General features: G+C 39.6%; 4 protein-coding genes across 5 annotated transcripts; 3 read left to right on the plus strand and 1 right to left on the minus strand.

Annotated features, from left to right (window-relative positions):
* Positions 1 to 2,032: 2,032 nt before the first annotated feature.
* On the plus strand, positions 2,033 to 4,711 carry LOC141671074 (DNA polymerase delta catalytic subunit-like). The gene is made up of 5 exons (XM_074477167.1): positions 2,033 to 2,166; positions 2,611 to 2,688; positions 2,825 to 2,916; positions 3,274 to 3,343; positions 4,415 to 4,711. The coding sequence occupies exons 1-5, from the start codon at positions 2,083 to 2,085 to the stop codon at positions 4,436 to 4,438; spliced, it is 348 nt and encodes a 115-aa protein (XP_074333268.1). The 5' UTR covers positions 2,033 to 2,082; the 3' UTR covers positions 4,439 to 4,711.
* Positions 4,712 to 4,737: 26 nt separating this feature from the next.
* Positions 4,738 to 5,199, minus strand: LOC141674738 (uncharacterized). Its single transcript, XM_074481440.1, has one exon. The coding sequence runs from the start codon at positions 5,197 to 5,199 to the stop codon at positions 4,738 to 4,740; it is 462 nt and encodes a 153-aa protein (XP_074337541.1).
* A 1,275-nt stretch (positions 5,200 to 6,474) lies between these two features.
* On the plus strand, positions 6,475 to 9,487 carry LOC141672779 (DNA polymerase delta catalytic subunit-like). Of its 2 annotated transcripts, XM_074479446.1 has the most exons (5): positions 6,475 to 6,661; positions 7,062 to 7,148; positions 7,707 to 7,829; positions 7,920 to 8,018; positions 8,621 to 9,487. In XM_074479446.1, the coding sequence occupies exons 1-4, from the start codon at positions 6,608 to 6,610 to the stop codon at positions 7,998 to 8,000; spliced, it is 345 nt and encodes a 114-aa protein (XP_074335547.1). In that variant the 5' UTR covers positions 6,475 to 6,607; the 3' UTR covers positions 8,001 to 8,018; positions 8,621 to 9,487. The 2 variants fall into 2 exon arrangements, 1 of the variants encoding a protein (XP_074335547.1); XR_012555702.1 differs by lacking the exon at positions 7,062 to 7,148 and having other exon boundaries at positions 6,514 to 6,661; positions 8,621 to 8,933.
* Positions 9,488 to 13,578: 4,091 nt separating this feature from the next.
* Positions 13,579 to 16,428, plus strand: LOC141674739 (uncharacterized). The gene has a single exon (XM_074481441.1). It carries the CDS (start codon positions 13,579 to 13,581, stop codon positions 16,426 to 16,428), a length of 2,850 nt encoding a protein of 949 aa, XP_074337542.1.
* Positions 16,429 to 17,878: the final 1,450 nt, after the last annotated feature.

Below are 17,878 nucleotides of genomic sequence, written 5' to 3' on the forward strand. Positions count from 1 at the left end.
GGCTATGGCCTCGGCTGCTTCAGAGGTAACCTGGTTAGTCAGACTTCTTGCAGAATTAGGAGTGAAAAAGCTTACCCCTGTTACCTTGCATTGTGAAAATCAATCTGCTATCTATATAGCTAAAACCCAGTTTTTCATGAAAGAACAAAACACATTGAAATTGATTGTCATTTCACTCGAGACAAGATTATGGAAGGGTTCATTCAACTCACATATCTTCCAACCAAACATCAGCTTGCTGATGTTTTTACAAAGACTGTTCCATCTTCCCAGTTACACTATCTTACTTCCAAATTAGGATTATATGATTCTTCACCTCATATACCTCCTAACTTGAGGGGGATATTGATAGTATTACTTAGTTAATTTATTAAGTAATAGTTAGTCAACAGATTAACATCAACCACCTTAGATATAGAAATAGAGTTGTACAGGATAGTATATAGCTTGTAATCTTTCTTCATAACAGTACTTGTACATTCTTCTGCAATCAATGAAATAATTTCACAGAAAATATCAATGATCACACCGATAAAAGCTTATATCTTGTTTTGTTGTGCTTTAGCAAGCTTATAAGTTATTAGTAACTGTTTTCGAGTTTTTTAAAAGGACTGCCGTTTTGGAACATAACTAATATTTGTGTGTGTGACATTGTAGTATTTCAAGAGCTGGAAGTTGATTATGTGATCGGAGAGAGTCATAAGGAGTTTGTGCCTGATTTTTCCGGTCCTGCTGCTATTATTCGAATATTTGGCGTCACTAGAGAAGGTTTACTATTTTCTTTATTTGTATTTACAAAACTATGTGTATCGTACCCAAGGGCGGATCTATGTAGCGGCCTAGGTGAATTGTGAATACTTGTCCCCGCAGAATTTTTTTCTGAATAATTTTATAAGTAATTTATCGTGTATTTTATCAAGTGGTTTCACTAACAAAAGTTTGGATATGTTTTTGTTTGAATATTTTTGTTTATTAGGTCATAGTGTATGTTGCAATGTGCATGGATTTGAACCTTATTTCTATGTAAGTTGCCCTCCGGGGATGGGGCCTGATGATATCTCTAGTTTTCATCAGATTCTTGAGGTATTTTCTCTGTAATTCGCGTGAAATTTTTCTATAAGATATATTTATTTTGCTTGTTCGAAACTACTAATATATGTGTACTTATCTGGCGATCCTTAGGGGAAGATGAAAGAAGCTAACAGCAACAGTGATGTCCCCAAATTTGTTCGGCGTGTAGAAATGATTCTGGATAATAGCATCATGTATTCTCCGGAGCAGGGTCCTCGGCCTTTTCTGAAAATCGTTGTTGCCTTGCCAAATATGGTTGCTGACTGCTGTCGTAAGTGTCTTCTGTTGACATTATAAGATTCTTACGATTCATTGATTTTCTCTATGCGAGAGAGAGATTGTGGCATATGAGGGCAGAATTCTCTTGGCTATCCGTTTCATGATTGACTGCAACATTGTTGGGGGCAACTGGATTGAAGTTGTGGCTGGAAAATATAAGAAGACAGCGGAAAGTTTATCTTATTGTCAGTTAGAGTTCGATTGCCAGTATCCTATAATGCATGGATGCACATCATATTCATTTATATAAAACATACTGTGTGGCATTATTGCTTATTTCTAGTGGTGTAATCTTTCCTTGACAAACTTGAAAGTTTTTGTATTACATATTATATAACATGCCAAGCTCTTTCTATCCTGAACTTGACACATTTAAACAATCTGATTGAACAAAATTTGCGTAATTGAGATCGACTAATACCCCTGATGAGAATTCTAACTTCTTTCCACTATAAACTTTGATACTTGCACACCTCCGAATACAGTATAGTTGAGAAGACCTTTGAATTACAACTCACAAAATATGTAGAATTATTTATATATTAGTAGAAAAATCATTTTTAGAGAAATCATCCCTAGCTAGCTATACATGAATATAGAGAGAGCTAACAGGGATTCATATGATTTTGTGTTTCTCTTCTTTCAGTTGTGGACATCTCATATATTCTTTCATTGTAGGTGGCCAATTTGGTTACTCTGCAGGGAGAAAGTCAACCCTTAATTCGGAATGTAATGACTCTGAAATCGTGCTCGCCAATAGATGGTGTAGATCTGATGTCTTTTGACACAGAAATAAAAGTGTTGCTATGTTGGAGGGTAATAATTTCATTTAATTTCCTTTTGTAACTTATTGAACCTGCCTGATGCAAAATATGTTTAACATTGCATATATTAAGTCTGTCGTCCTAGTGTGATATCCATTGACATCCCAATGTCTACTTATTAAGATTTGTTTTTCTGTATCTAGATAGTTTTGAACTTTCAGAACCATTTACCTTTTTAAAAACATCATGCTATTTATGCTTGAAGAAGCAAGTGGAATGCCTGCAGAGTCTTGAATTATGCAGCACCACATAACACAAATTGTCGTGCTCTGATTTACTCATTGTACCGGAATGCTAAAATCATTGGCTGCATTGTTGTTCCCTTTTAGTAACTTCTGTTCACTTAACATCTGTCTAAAAGGCATGCGGCTTTGTTTACAAGCATGCCCTTTTCATAAATTTTAGTAGTTTCACTTGCAAAATATTGTTACTGCAGGATCTCATACGTGAAGTGGATCCAGATTTTATTATTGGGTTTAACATTTGCAGATTTGATTTTCCACATCTCATTAAGGTTGGTTAACACTGTTTGTTGTTTTTTGTCTTTGACCATTGTATACCTTCTTCAATTCAGTCGCATGTTTCTTCAAAAAGTTATGTATAACTAACTGTGATTAGTTGAGTATGATGACAATATAATTCTGCTGCAGAGGGCTGAAGTATTGGGCATAGCAGACTTTCCAATATTGGGTCGCGGTAAAAATAGCAGGGTTCATCTCAGTAACGGGACCTTGTTGTCGAGGTTAGACCTTTTGTTTAAACCATCTGTTTTTCGGATTTTTATTTAAAAAATTATACAACTCTGCTTAGTAATATCTATAGAAAATAGAGTATGGATATGTAGATAGACGTGCATGAAATGAAGCAAGGTTAATATTCAAAGTTCTCAATTTGAGGGGCGTTTTATGATGAATGATAGTGATATTGACACAGAAGTGTTAGATGGTTTAAAAATTGATATGCTTGATTCTTTATTTAAATATATTATTCAAATGAATGAATATATTGGTTTAGAATATTATACTCTGCTACTGGCCGAGATTTTCTTTCTGCTTCTCTCCGAAAAATTACAGGTTTGCTGATTGGTAGTTTCTTGCAGAAAGTATGAGAAGAAAATAGAAAGTAAAGAAGTTACCATGGAAGGGAGAGTTCAAATTGATCTACTTCAGGTTACACTCAATCTTGCATGTTCACTGCTTGCACTTATATCTTACGTTTATGTTAATCCAGGGACGGAACCAGGAATCTAATATGGGGGGCCAAAATAAATAAAAGTAGAAAACATACCGATTTATTTGAGATGTGCACGCCTTTCTTTGATCAAATAAAAAGAATCAATGATCTTCTCGGCAGAAATGGTCTCCGCAATCTCCTTTTCAATATACACTATCAAATACTCTCTCTGTCCCGTCCATTTCTTTACACTTTCATTTTTGGTCCGTCCCACCAATTCTTTACACTTCCTTAAATAGAAACATTTATAATACTAAAAAAAGAAAATAATGTTATTATATTACAAGTGGATCGTGAGTGTCAGCGTGTAGTAAAAGTAATCAAATGCTTAACACCATTTTTAATCATATTAACAGAACCACACCCACCCACTTGTCCTTTCTCTCTATGTCTTAATGTCCTGTAGGTTGTAGCCCTAAAACTCATTTTCATCATCTGTATTCACTCCTCGACATCAATTAAACCACCGCAAATCGTGTTCTTCATCTTAAAATGGAGTCCCAAATTTTTAATGATTCAGCCCCAAATACGTATGCTGATTCCGAAATTCCCCCATCCTTTCCTTCGCCGCTTCTTCCAAAAAATCTCACAAAATTAAATTGTGAGGATGATGTCGAGCTGTTTCAAATCAGTGAAGAGAAGCCAGATGATCTTACAGAGCAATTTCTGAACGAAATCGTTGAGGATACGCCCTTAAAGATTATTGAGCAATATGTGAAACATAAGAAGAGAGTTTTAAAACCCAAAAAACTGCAGTTCGAAGACCCAACTGGAATGTTGCAAATTTATCTTCCCCAAATTGTGTAAGATTTCTGATCTGTATATAATTTCCTTGAGGAAAAATAATTCTTTTTTCGATTTGCAATTTGTGTTTGATTTGTTGCACTTGAATGATTTGTTTAAAGTTTGTTAACCCTATATTGTGTCTGATATGTTTAAATTTGTTGAATGATCATGTGCAATCTGCTTTTTTTCTGCAACTTTTAACCTTCTTTTGTTCTTTACAGGTACAACAGGGGAGGCAGGAGTAAATGTGGTCCCTGATTGTGTACAATATGCCATTTTCCTACTAACCTAAAGATGACAAAATCAGTGATGTTCCGGAGCTTTACTGGAGTGGGTGCTGGAGCTTTACTGTGATTTTAAAGTGTGCATAGTGACTAGTCTACTTTTGTATAAAGTGAATGTTAACTGGTGTATAATGGAGCCAATATGTAATTTGTGAACTTGTATTAAGGCGGGATAACTTATGCGGGGTATTATATTAACTTTCCCCCCCCCCATTTGCTAATGTCTGTACTCACATTTTTAATCAGCTGACTTCATCCATTTATATCCATTGTTTAATAGGTTTATTGGTCTCCGTGCCCAACCCATTTGATAACAAATGGGTGGGACGGAGGGAGTAATCCCTAAGAAATTCATCTTTCATTCGATTGCGAAGACTTGTTTTCACAATTTTCATAGCAGAAAAAGCTAGTTCAGATGTTGCAGTAGATGATGGAAGAGTCAAGACAAGCCTTAATAGTCTATCAATTAATGGATACATGTCAGCTTTCCCTGTGGTTACCAATCCATGACATAAATCACCAAGAGTAGACATATTCTTCAAATCTGGATGAACCGGAACATCTAACCCATAATGTTGTAGTTCACACTGTAGATGGATTTTTTCATCTCCCAAAAAATCTTCTGGATAAAACTTTTCAGCTAACTTGCAAATGTTCTCTATGTTGAAAGACATGTAACCATCCCTAGGATTTAGTGATGCACTTAAAATGAGAAGCTCCATCATTTGTTCACTGAATCTATTGTTTAGCTCCTGTAATTATTGATCTATGGCAGCTGTAAAGATTTCTACTCGGTAATGATGTTCCATTGTCACCATTTGCTTTTGTTTTCCTTGTCAACGAAGAGATTTAAGCACATCAAAGTAGGGAGCATTCATATCTGGAATCAAGATAGTATGTCGTTCACAGAATAATCTCACATTTTCTAAGAGACTCTCCCAACCATCACTTCTCAATTTTTGAATCAACATCTTTGTAGTAGAAACTAGATGCATGGCATTTAAAATATCTTGAGACTTTTGTTGTAATGCTCGACAAAGTAGATCAGTTCTCAATTCTCAATTTCAATTTTTTTTTTTAAATCTAGGGGGACCAAAAAAATTTTTGATAATAAATTTTAAAATTTTATATTAAAATTTTAAGGTTATTCCGCAGTTGGCGGGGACCGGGGCTCCCTTCGATCCCCCTAGTTCCTCCCCTGTATTAATCAACTAGAAGTTTAATCATCCACTTGTCCTTTTTACATATGCACAGGCTATGCTTAAGGATTATGTGTTTAACTCATACAAGTTGAATTCTGTTTCTGCTCATTTTCTTGGAGAGCAGGTAACTCGGTATACCTTACTGTTTACAAATTTTTAGAAGGCGCCAACTTTGTACTCGTGTCTATAATCATAATTTACTGGCCTACTGCTCGTCATAATATGGTAATAAATAAATTGTTAGTAACAAATTTACAAGACTCAATAAATATTATATTTTTTTTAAGATTCTACTTGGGTTGTCATATCCTAATGATATCTTGTGACTGAATGTTACTCCCTCCGTCCCCCTCAATTCTTTACATTGGAGGACGGTAACTCGGCACGCACTTTAATGTTCTCATTAAATGTAGTTGTATAATTATTTTCTAATTTTTTTTTTCTTCTAAATAAAAATATAATGTTCAAATTTTTATAAAAAAAGAAAATTTTAAAAATAAATTACGGAAATATACTTTATAGTTGCCTTAAAATGCGTATCAAACATGGGAAAAAAACTGTAAAGAAATGAGAGGGACGGAGGTAGTATTTGTTTACCCACCAATTGCTTTCTCTGAATCAACAAGCTAGATTATTATTCTTGTTATAAGTAACAGTAAAGCTTTTCTTTTGCAAATTGATATGTAAAAAGTGAATGCTTCTCAAATATAGGTAGCGAATAAACTTGCATATATTAAATAACACATAATTTTGCCAGATATTCATGCTTATAAGATGAATGGGGTCAACCTTATCGCTTTAATAGTAATTTAAACCCTGATGCATCTGATCAAAAGAAGTTTTAAATGTAGTAAGATACTTCAGGCACGCTGTCAACACCCGTCAAATTCTAATGCTTTCAGAAATCAGAAATCAGAAATCCTACTAAATGGATATGAATGAGACAAATCTGCCAGACTTTCACAAATCTGAAACTATTGGGGTAACAGTTTAATTTGGTATTATTTATTTCAATTTTTAAGCTAATAAATTGAAATTTACAATTTCTTGCAAGAGGTCACTTCTAGAAAATATAACATGCCTGTAACTAGGCCTTTCTGCTCTCATATGTGTTGGCTGTAACCTGTACAGTCTCATTCCTTTAGAATTTTTTCTTGAATACATTGGTGAATCTAATTTACTTGAATGAGTTTTAAAGTTGTTTTTCTCTGGTTAATATTAGATGTCTTGGTGTCAGTATGTTTTTCTTTGCTAAGTCGTGAATTGATAGGGCAAAGAACCATCTCCAATGGTTTTTTCTTGGGCTTTTCTTAGTGTTATGAAATCTTGCATGAGTTTACTATAAGAAGACATAAATTGTTGACAATATCTTCCGTGTGCAGAAAGAGGGTGTCCATTTTTCAGAGATTTCAAATCTTCAGAATGGTAGCGCAGAGACGAGGAGAAAATTGGCTGTATATTGTTTGAAGGTCTTATACCCAATCCTAGTTTATTTTATAATTGTACTTGTTTCCCTAACAAATTGCAATGATATATCCACACACCCTTGCATTGAACGCATTCCTCTTCATGGGTCATAGTGCACATTGTTTCCTAATATTGGTGGCACAACTGGGACTTGTACACCCTTATATCGCTGAGCATGTTGAGAAAGCCTTGTTGGAATCCGTCTTGAAGTTAATTCTTGCGTCACATACACATTGGTTACTATGGTAAACAATTCAGAACACAACTGAGTGTATTTTGGAGTTTCTGGTATCTACCGACTCAATTAGGATTATTCTATCATAGTGCTCCTTTCCTTCATCTATTTTTTCCCAGAGACAAGTAAAATCTATGTTGGCAGTATGACACATGCCAGAGTTTTCACAATCATCTGTAGCGGTTTTTTAGCACCATCTTCTGTTTGCACATTTGTTTCTGTTCATATAGATTATGTGTCGTACATATCTACAATTGGTTTAATTAGAATTGAACAGATAAATTTTCTATATATATTGTTGAGTCACGGTAGCTCTACGATGCAGGATGCCTATCTGCCTCAGCAACTTTTGGACAAGTTGAAGTACGTTCACAATTATGTGGAAATGGCTAGAGTTACAGGTGTCCCTATCTCCTATCTTCTTCCTAAAGAGCAGCAGAGCATCAAGGTTATTCTGATAATTTTCCAATATGTTACTTAGTGGTTTGTTTTCAAGAATTTCATGTGTTTACACTTTGAATCTTTACTGTACCCTCAGGATACTTCTCAACTTCTTAGTAAAGCAAAAGTACTGAATCTTGTTATTCCAAACTCCAAGCAGCCAGGAACGAAACAATGAATATTTCAGAGTGCAACTGTAAGTTGATCATGTTAAACACCTTGAAATTATTTTTTGGTTGATAAACTCGTGGAACTTTATCATGCTAATTGTCCCTGTTTTGTATCACTTTCATATGTTCCACTGTTATCTTGTTTCTCTGTCAGCTTCTGAATGTTCAAGATAGAAATGAGTCAACATCTTATGTCTTTGTAATAGGAGATTTAATTGACAGCTATATTGTGTAAATGTGCCAAACATATCTAATAACATGAATATCAACAAAAGTAAACTAAATTAGAATTTAGGATGTACAACAAAAATAATAATCTAAAATTGACATTCATAGGAAAAATGATTATAGCATATTTTAGACAAAGCTCATGGATTATGGTATCCCTGAAGAGTCTTGATGCAAAGATCTACGATTGCAGAGACATTGAAAAAGAAAGGTCAGAAGTTGTGAAAAATGTTAATTCTTACATCCTGTCGTACATGGAAGACAAACAAAACTCACAATGACAATTCCAAAATTTAAGTAAATCGAAAATGAACAAGTTGCTGTCTTACTTGTATCGATGCATAATGCATATATACATGTTACCTATAACATAGGTGGGTTTTGTCTTATGAACGTGCAGGATTGACGGAAGACTAGACATAAGGATGAAGATCTATCTCTCTACTTTTGACTGGTTCATTTTGCAGTTCTGTTAGTTATTATTAGAATACTGCATTTGGATGTTATTTTCGTTTTTTTATTTATTGAATACTATTTGTCTGTTTTAGATAACTGATGTTTTGGTTTTCTATTTATTGAATACTATTTGTCTAATAGTATTCATAAGACAGGGTGTTTAATTATTATATCATTATAACATGAGTAAGAAGGAACAACAGATTGTTCTCCATTAACAACCTTAAAAGACAGAACAATGGACTCCGAAACTGCAACAGCCTTAAATTTCCCCATCACATACGATTTCATGCTTCAGTTAAATAGCAATATTTAGTTTTGACATTATGGCAGTTGCCATATGTAGCAATCATGGAACATGGATGGTGACATTAGATCCAATAATACAGCTAGACTTCTCCAACAACTGAATTGGAATTTGTAGTTCTATTAGTATTGGCATTATAGCTAGAGCATTTGGATTGTCCACCTCCGGATTATGTCCTTGCTATTGGCATTACAGCTTTGAGTAATATCAATTGCTAGCAGCATAGCTTGAGTATTGGATTAATAGCAGAAGGCCATATCTTGTCACAGGGTATATGCTGATAGTCAATAAATTTCTTTAAAATGCCGAGGATTTGGGGACTGCAGATGTTTATACAGCAACCTTGTCTGTCATTATAGAGAGAAAGCGAAGGATGATTCTCAGAATGCCTTGCCTTGTCAAGAGATACCACTTTGAGATCTCTGCCTGGATTGTTTTGTAATCCTGCTTTGTATCAGGATCAACCGAAATTATCAGCTCATCAATTCCCAGTCTAGATTTGTGTCCCCTTGTGCTCCAAAAGTGCTTATTTAAGCAATTAGCTAAAAATTGTACTAATTGGTAAATTTAAACCGTGTAATCAAGGAATTAAGAAGTAAACAATGTCATTGATTTCCCCTCGCCATTTTAACTTCCTATCTGCATGTCATTTATTGTAGAAAATGATCTTTATTACTCCATCTCCGCTCCAAGATGAATGAGCCACTTTTTTACCACATATTTCAATGCGCTCGGTAGATGTACTAGTAAATAATACTCCTCCGTCTCATTTGACTGTTAACATTTTTCAAATTAAAAGTCATTATTTATAAGTACCTCTACCGAACATATTAAACTGTGTGAAAAGGGAAGTGGCTCATTCATAAATAATCAAACATTTGAGCACAAACAAAATTTATATATAAAAACACTAAAAGCATCCGCTTAAAACTGCAAATATCTACTGAAGAAGTAAACAAAGTTTTAGTCTGTAACACTAATAATAAATCAACATTCTTCAAAAGAAAAAACTAATCAAAGACCTGCTCAATTCATAGCACATTTCAGTTTCTCGTCCACTTTCCTGCAGGTCACTTGTCATCAAGTAAAACCAAACTCTCGGTAAAAACATAAAAAGTCTGTTCGGGGATACTTGCACAGTATCTAATGTTATTAGGTAAAGAAGGCCATATATCAGCAAACTCTGTAGACTCATTATCAACATCACAAGAGACCAATCCAGACTCCCACATTCTCGTCAGTACCATTTCACCGTTATTCCTAAAACCTAACGGTATATGATAACTGAAACACTTCTTCTTCTCCCAAACCACATTTTCATCGCCTTTAAGTACCCACATAAGGGACTGCAGGTCGTCAAAAAGATAAAGATTTCACCCCTTGCTCGTATAAAAAAATTAAGAGGATCGGTTGGTAGCTTGATCTCTTCAATAATTCCATTCTCTACGTTAAACCTGATGAGCCTATCCTTGGTGGTAGAATTTGTATTACAAATCCAAAATGCAGAACCATTTACAAACTCCGACGGATCATCAATACAATAGATGTTGGGGAAAGAAAGATCAGCATAGTTACATCTAAAAGTCTCCCAAGAATTAGAGCTGAGACTATACACATCAACATATGTTGACCTCCTTTCATAATTTTTAGTATGGTAGTAAATGGAAAGTTTAATCGCTTTGAAATCATTAGTCTTTAAGAAATATCCGAAAACTAAACCTGCCGTATAACTAGTAGTATAGGAACTATAATTAGACCATGTGAAATCCCGTCAATCGTCCAACTAGACTTGTAAAAAAAATCTCTAGGAGGAAATTCTATATTGTAGTATTCTTGTTCATCATCGTATCGTAAAGATAAATAATCTCCATTTAAGGAAAAGCTATTGAAAAGGAGATAGTTATCCCCCGGGGAACTTAATTGATGATTGAAGTGGAGTTTGACAAAATCAGGGGTTTGTATAAGATAATACCATTGTTTATTAACATGCATGCACTGGCGAAGAGATTTCACCGGTAATCGTTTGAAGATGTTTGATACTATGTCTTCTGATTCAGGAAAACAGCCAGCCATTGCTTCAAATTTGTCACCAGCTAGCGGCCTATCAACCTGGTGTATGCGGACTCTACTAAAACCCTAGAGGGCTACTTGATGCTGGAGAGGAAATTATATATACCCACTCAAATATATAATCTATACTTAAACATTGAAAGGTTTGGTTAAGAGTTTAGGTCATGATAGCCCATAAACAATTCAGGCCCAAGTGAAGAAGCTCAGGGCCCAAATACAAGATCCCAGGACACGTGGCGGCATCACCACCGTCCAGGTTCCCGAGATCCAGAACATTCCTACGGTCCGGATCTGACAGTACTCTGACGGATTCAGCGTTGACCTTGAGGATCCCTGGACACGTGGCAGCATCACCACCGTCCAGGCACCCGGGATCCAAGACGTTCCTACGGTCCGGATATGATAGTACTCTGACGCATCCCAGGCGTCCAGATGCCCTACAGTCCAAAAGGCCAACCTACGGTCCAGATGAAAAGGGACAAACCCCTAAACCCTAGTAGGAGGCCTATAAAAGGTAGAACAAAAGGAAGATTACAGGGTACAAGCTTTTATACTCTCTCTCTCTCACATATACTTACATGCACACACGTACTCCTCACAAACATATCTGCATAATCCCAACTTCGCCCTTCTTCCCCTCAAAAACCCTTTCTCATCCTCATGCCGGAGGTGCCGCGGGGACGCCACCCCCCTCCGGTTCTGTTTTGTAGGTTCCCACCCTACAGCTACACCGCACACGGCCGCCGTCACAGCCTAAAAGGAGTTTGAGTTCGGGCCCTACAAGGAGAAGGCCCCGGGGTGATCTGGGATTATCATTGGCGCTAGAAGGAGGGGACGAACCTCCGAGAAACGTGAAACACCATCTCCCAGTAAGAACGCTAATACCCATCTCTTAGATCCGTTTCCACAAGTTTTATTATTGTAAATTTATAGCACTTCCAAGTAACCGTGACTACGAGAAAAAGCAAAGCAGCAGTTTCCGCCTCTTTCCTGCCGCCTCCTCCCCAACCCAGGGATGGAGACATGGAAGACCTGGACGAAGGGTTCCCCATAACCCGGACTCCCTCTCAAAATCTCCAACCAGGAGACCAGAGAATAGTCATTGAAAAAGCGGCCCACAAACACACAGGGATCAATACAAATCCATGGGGAAGCATGACCCCGGAACAGATACAGGCGGCTATGGACTTGTGGAAGGAAAAGCAGAACGCCGAGCCTGAGACCCGCCCAGGGGATCAGCGAGAGCGGTCTAAAGAACAGTCCGGAGAATCTCGGGGATCCGTCTTCGACCGGATTGCGAAGAATTTAAAAAAGCCACCAGAGGACGCCAGATATGAAATAAGAAAAGCTGCCCTCCGGGAGAGAATCTGGAAGGAAGAAGAGGCTAAAGCCCAAGAATCTATAGAAAGGAGGATCCGGGAGGAGGAGGCCAAGTTAAAGAGAAAGCCCACCGGATTCATGTTTCCTCAGACTCAGAGCCGGAGAAGGAGTCCAAGCAAGAGCAAATGGCCCGGACCCTTTGAGACCTTAAAAGGAAAGTGGAAGGCGACATGGAAGTAGGGGCAGCAGCGACCCCATTCACAAAGAGTCTGGAAGCCACCCCTAGAGAGTCAGGGCTAAAGCACTTCAATTTTGACTCTTTTGACGGGCTGGCTGACCCTGAAGAGCATCTGAACTATTTTGAGCAAATATCCAATATTTATGATTACAGCGACCTGACTAGATGCCGATTCTTCGCGTCAACATTGAAGGGGGGCGCTCAGAAATGGTTCAGCCGCATACCATCCCGGAGTGTGGACTCCTGGAAAGACTTCCGCGAGATATTTTTGAAAAGATTCAGGGCCAACCGGATGAACGAGCTGCAGATGTGTCATCTAGAAACAATCCAACAAAGAAGCAAGGAACCCCTTCCGGAATTCATCAAAAGATTCCAGGAAGCAATCAACCAACTCTCCAACTTAGAAGAAAAGGAGGCAGTAAACATCTTTCGAAGAAACTTGCACCCGATATCTTGTGAAGGCTATGTCAAGGACCTGATCCATAGGGAGCCCCAAAGCCTGGCATCAGCATATGCGTTGGCATCAAAGTTCATAAAAGAAAATGATTTCCTCAAATCAATGAAGATGAACAGAAGAATACATGATGATGATGAGTCTCCGTAGCGACGCTCGTCGTCCCGGAGAGACAAGAGATACAAGCTTGACAGGCAAGCCAACTACATTCAGCAGTCCCGGGGAACCCCACCCCGGGAAACGTACCTCGAATCAAGAAAAAACAAAAAGAAATAAAAGGCCAAGAAGGAACCCAAGCCGGAACTAGAGTGGACACCCCTCAACAGGCCCCGGGCCGACGTTTTGCGTGAAGTCAAGGGCAAACCGTTTTATTATCCGCCAAAACCCTTGTTAGCACCTCCCGAAAACAGGGCCCGGGACAAGCATTGTGGCTATCACGAAGATCATGGCCATACTACTGAAAACTGTTTCTCCCTCAAGATGTTCATAGAAGACCAAATCAAGAAAGGAAACATGAACCAGTATCTTCAAAGGGGCTCGAATGACAAAGACAGAGCCCCGGGAAGAGGCAAAAATGTGGTGAATGTTGTTTTCGGGGGCACAGCCTCTCCACCGCGGAGCCCGGATCGGGAGAATGATGTGATGGTGATCCAGACTCGGGAGGACGAGCCAATTTGCTTCTCTTATTATGATTATGAGGGCCTCGATCCGGATCACAACTTGGCATTAGTGGTGACCTTCGACGTCACAAACAACGAGGTAAAAAGAATTCTAGTTGATAATGGTTCATCTGCTAATATCGTATTCGAGCACACACTTAACAGGATGGAGCTCGGACACCTCAGAATGGATCCCTGTCTTGAAGACCCTTTGTACGGATTCGGGAACACCATGATTCCAATCCGGGGTATCATCTATCTTCCCATCATATTTGGAACCGCACCCCGACAGGTCTCCCATATGATGAAATTCTATGTGATAAGCGCAACCTTCTCATATAATATGATCCTTGGTAGGCCCACTATCACCAAGCTCAGGGCGATCCCCTCAATTATTCACTTAAAACTCAAGTTCCCTACCCCAGGAGGCACTGGAGAACTGAAAGGAGATAGGGAAATGGCTGGTAAATGTTATGGTCAAGCACTCGTCATGGCAGAAACGGAACCGGAAAATCGGAAGAGAATAATGTCCCTGCCCAAGGGACAAAGCAGAAAGAAGCATCGAGAACACCTTAGTAAAAGGGCCCGTTTGGATGTGAACATGATCGAAGACTCCGGATACAGCGTAACCAACGCTGATGCCCGGATTCAAAAGTTTGTAGAGAGCAAGGAAAAGACGAAGGTAGAACCGGCCCAACAGACAATCGAGGTAGATTTGGAACCCGGGAACCCCACCCGAAGAATCAAAATCGGAAAAGGCTTGGAAACCACATTCCAAAGGGAGCTTATCGATCTACTAAAAGAACACGCTGACGTATTCGCCTGGTCCCCGGAAGACACGTCGGGGATTGATGAATCCGTGGCCATGCACAGTCTGGATGTAGATCCAAAGCAAAAACCAATCAAACAAAAGCGAAGGAACTTCGCCCCGGAAAGGCAACAGGCAATCGACCAAGAAGTCGAGAAGTTTTTAAAGGCATACATAATCTGTGAAATTAAGTATCCGGACTGGCTAGCAAACGATGTGCTGGTCAAAAAACCCAATGGCAAGTGGCGAATGTGCGTGGATTATACAAACCTCAATTCAGCGTGTCCTAAAGATTCTTACCCCCTGCCCAATATCGACCAGCTGATAGACGCGACCTCGGGCCATGTTATGTTAAGTTTTATGGATGCCTTCTCGGGTTACAACCAGGTCAAGATGAATCCGGCAGACATTGCAAAAATGGCATTCATCACACACCGGGTCGTCTATGCTTTTGTCATGATGCCGTTTGGGTTAATCAACGCCGGAGCAACATACCAAAAAATGATGAATATCATCTTCAAAGAGCAACTGGGCAGGAACATGGAATCTTACGTTGATGATATGATCACCAAGTCGGTCACAATCTCAGAGCACATCCAGGACATTCGGGAGTGTTTCGACAACTTGAGGAAGTACAACATGAAGCTGAACCCGGAGAAATGCACGTTCGGGGTCCCTTCCGGGAAGTTTTTGGGTTTTCTGGTCAGTCAAAGAGGAATAGAGGCCAATCCGGAGAAGATCAAAGCTATAATGGAAATGACAGTTCCCCGAACTCAAAAAGACATCCAAAAGCTCTCAGGATGCCTAGCAGCACTTCGAAGATTTATCCCAAAGTTGGCAGAGAAATGCCTACCATTCTTCGAACTGTTAAAAGGAGCCCAGAACAAAAAGCTAATCGACTGGACCCCGGACTGTCAAAAAACATTTGAGGAAGTAAAGCGACATTTGATGAACCCGCCTATTTTATCAAAAGCAAAACCCGGGGAGCCCCTTTACCTCTACATCGCAGCCGGGGAAAGAGCAGTATCCTCCGCACTCATCCGGAAGGAGAATGGGACGCAGACCCCGGTATACTATGCGAGCCAAGTCCTGAAAGATGCCGAAACCCGGTACCCAAACTTTGAAAAATTCGTACTGGGCCTCATACACTCGAGCAGAAAGCTAAGACAATACTTCCAAGGCAGGGAAATCAGAGTAATCACTAATCAACCACTTCGCAAAATCATCCACAAGCCGGACGCCTCCGTGAGGTTAGTCAATTGGGCAATTGAATTGAGCCAGTTCAATATCAAATTCATCCCAAGGACAACCATAAAAGCCCAGGCGTTGGCCGAGTTTGTCATGGAATGTACTTTTCCAGAAACCCCCGAAACGCCTGAAACCAGTTCCAAAGGAGAAAAAGAGTCTAACAACCGGGATCTTTGGACGCTACATGTTGATGGCTCGGCTACAGCCGAAAGGTGCGGAGCCGGTCTGATCCTCTCCAGCCCGGATGGATTCGCAATTCAGCAGGCCATCACCTTCGCCTTCAAAGCAACAAACAACCAGGCTGAATATGAAGCCCTACTCTCCGGGCTCAGGCTAGCTAAATCCCTTGGAGTAAGGAGTTTAACAATCTACAGCGATTCTCAGATCGTGGTAAGACAAACCAATGGTGAATATGTCGCAAAAGATCCTAAATTGACCCGATATCAGGAAATGGTTAGAGCAATCCTGGAAACCATCCCGGACTCGACCATCTTGCAGATAAATAGAGAAGAAAATGCGAAAGCAGACGAGCTGTCCAAGCTCGTCCAGAATACCTCAGATTTAAGCAGCTCGGTTTACTTCGAGGAGCTCGGAGCCCCCAGCACCGATCGACAAGAAGTATTATGTGTTAGCAACCCGGAGAATTGAATGACGCCTTACATAGCCTACCTCAAGGACGGTACCCTGCCGGAAGATCAGAACAAAGCCCAGTACCTCAAGTATAAGGCTGCACGCTTCTTTCTAGAAGATAATCAGTTATACCGGAGAACCTTCTCTGCACCAACTCTAAAGTGCGTTGATCCGGAGGAAGCGGATTACTGCCTCCGGGAGGTTCATGAAGGGATCTGCGGGGATCACCTAGCGGCTAAAGCTCTAGCCTACAAAGTCATCAGACAAGGCTATTACTGGCCAACAATCCACGCTGATTCAGTCGCCTATGTCAAAAAATGCAGTAAGTGCCAGAAGTTCAGCAACGTACCAAAACAGGGTTCAAGCCTCCCGGGATCCGTTCTCTCACCGATCCCATTCGCTGTCTGGGGAATTGATATCATGGGCCCTTTCCCTCGAGCAAAAGGGGATCTCCGTTATGTTCTGGTAGCAATAGATTATATGACTAAGTGGGCGGAGGCCAAGGCTATGAGAACCATTAACCAGCAAGACTGCATCAAGTTTGTGGACATGATTGTAATGAGGTTCGGGATCCCGATGGTCTTAATCTCGGACAATGGTCCACAGTTCGTGGGTTCAGATTTTGAAACCTATCTGAAAGAACTCGGGATTAGACACAAAAAAGCATATGTTGCCCATCCACAAGGGAATGGACAAGTGGAGGTCACAAACAGAACTATACTCTGAGGCCTGGAAAAGAGACTAGAAGACTCTAAAAAGAACTGGCCGGATGAACTCCCGAAGGTTTTATGGTCATACAGAACTACCCCCCGGACGGGAACCGGGGAGACTCCATTCAAGCTCGCCTACGGTACTGAAGCCCGGTTACCGGTAGAGACCGGATCCCTTTCTCATAGAGTGACCAACTTTGACGAGGTCTCCAACATAGAAGGCCTCAGGACCAACCTCGAATTCCTGGATGAGGTAAGAGATCGGGCTGTAGAAAAAATGGAAAGATACAAGGAAAAAACAAAGCTTTACTTTGCGAAGAAAGCCAGAATACGGGAATATGTGGCAGGAGACCTAGTACTCCGGGACACTGAAGCCTCGGACCCAACTAACCAGGGAAAACTGCAGCCAAACTGGGAAGGCCCTTATATAGTCAAAGAAGTGATCCGTCCGGGAACTTACAAGCTGAACTACCTCAGCGGAACCGAGGTCCCCAACACCTGGCATGGAAACCGCCTAAGGAAATTCTACCAATGAGAAAAAGGTGCACACTCTGGAAACACACCCACATATATATTATAACTTTTTGATGTAAGTATTGTCCTCATTCACCCCAGAATGTAATTTTTGCTTTCAATATGAATGAAAAACTCTAGTTTAAGTGTTCCATAGCTTGAATCAATTCCGTTATGTTGTTCCTTTATTTGCTATCAAATTTAAGCAAAACACAGCCCATGTGTACTGATACAAAATTTTTTTT

The sequence above is a fragment of the Apium graveolens genome, chromosome 7 (assembly GCF_009905375.1).
Source record: "Apium graveolens cultivar Ventura chromosome 7, ASM990537v1, whole genome shotgun sequence".
Lineage (NCBI taxonomy): Eukaryota > Viridiplantae > Streptophyta > Magnoliopsida > Apiales > Apiaceae > Apium > Apium graveolens.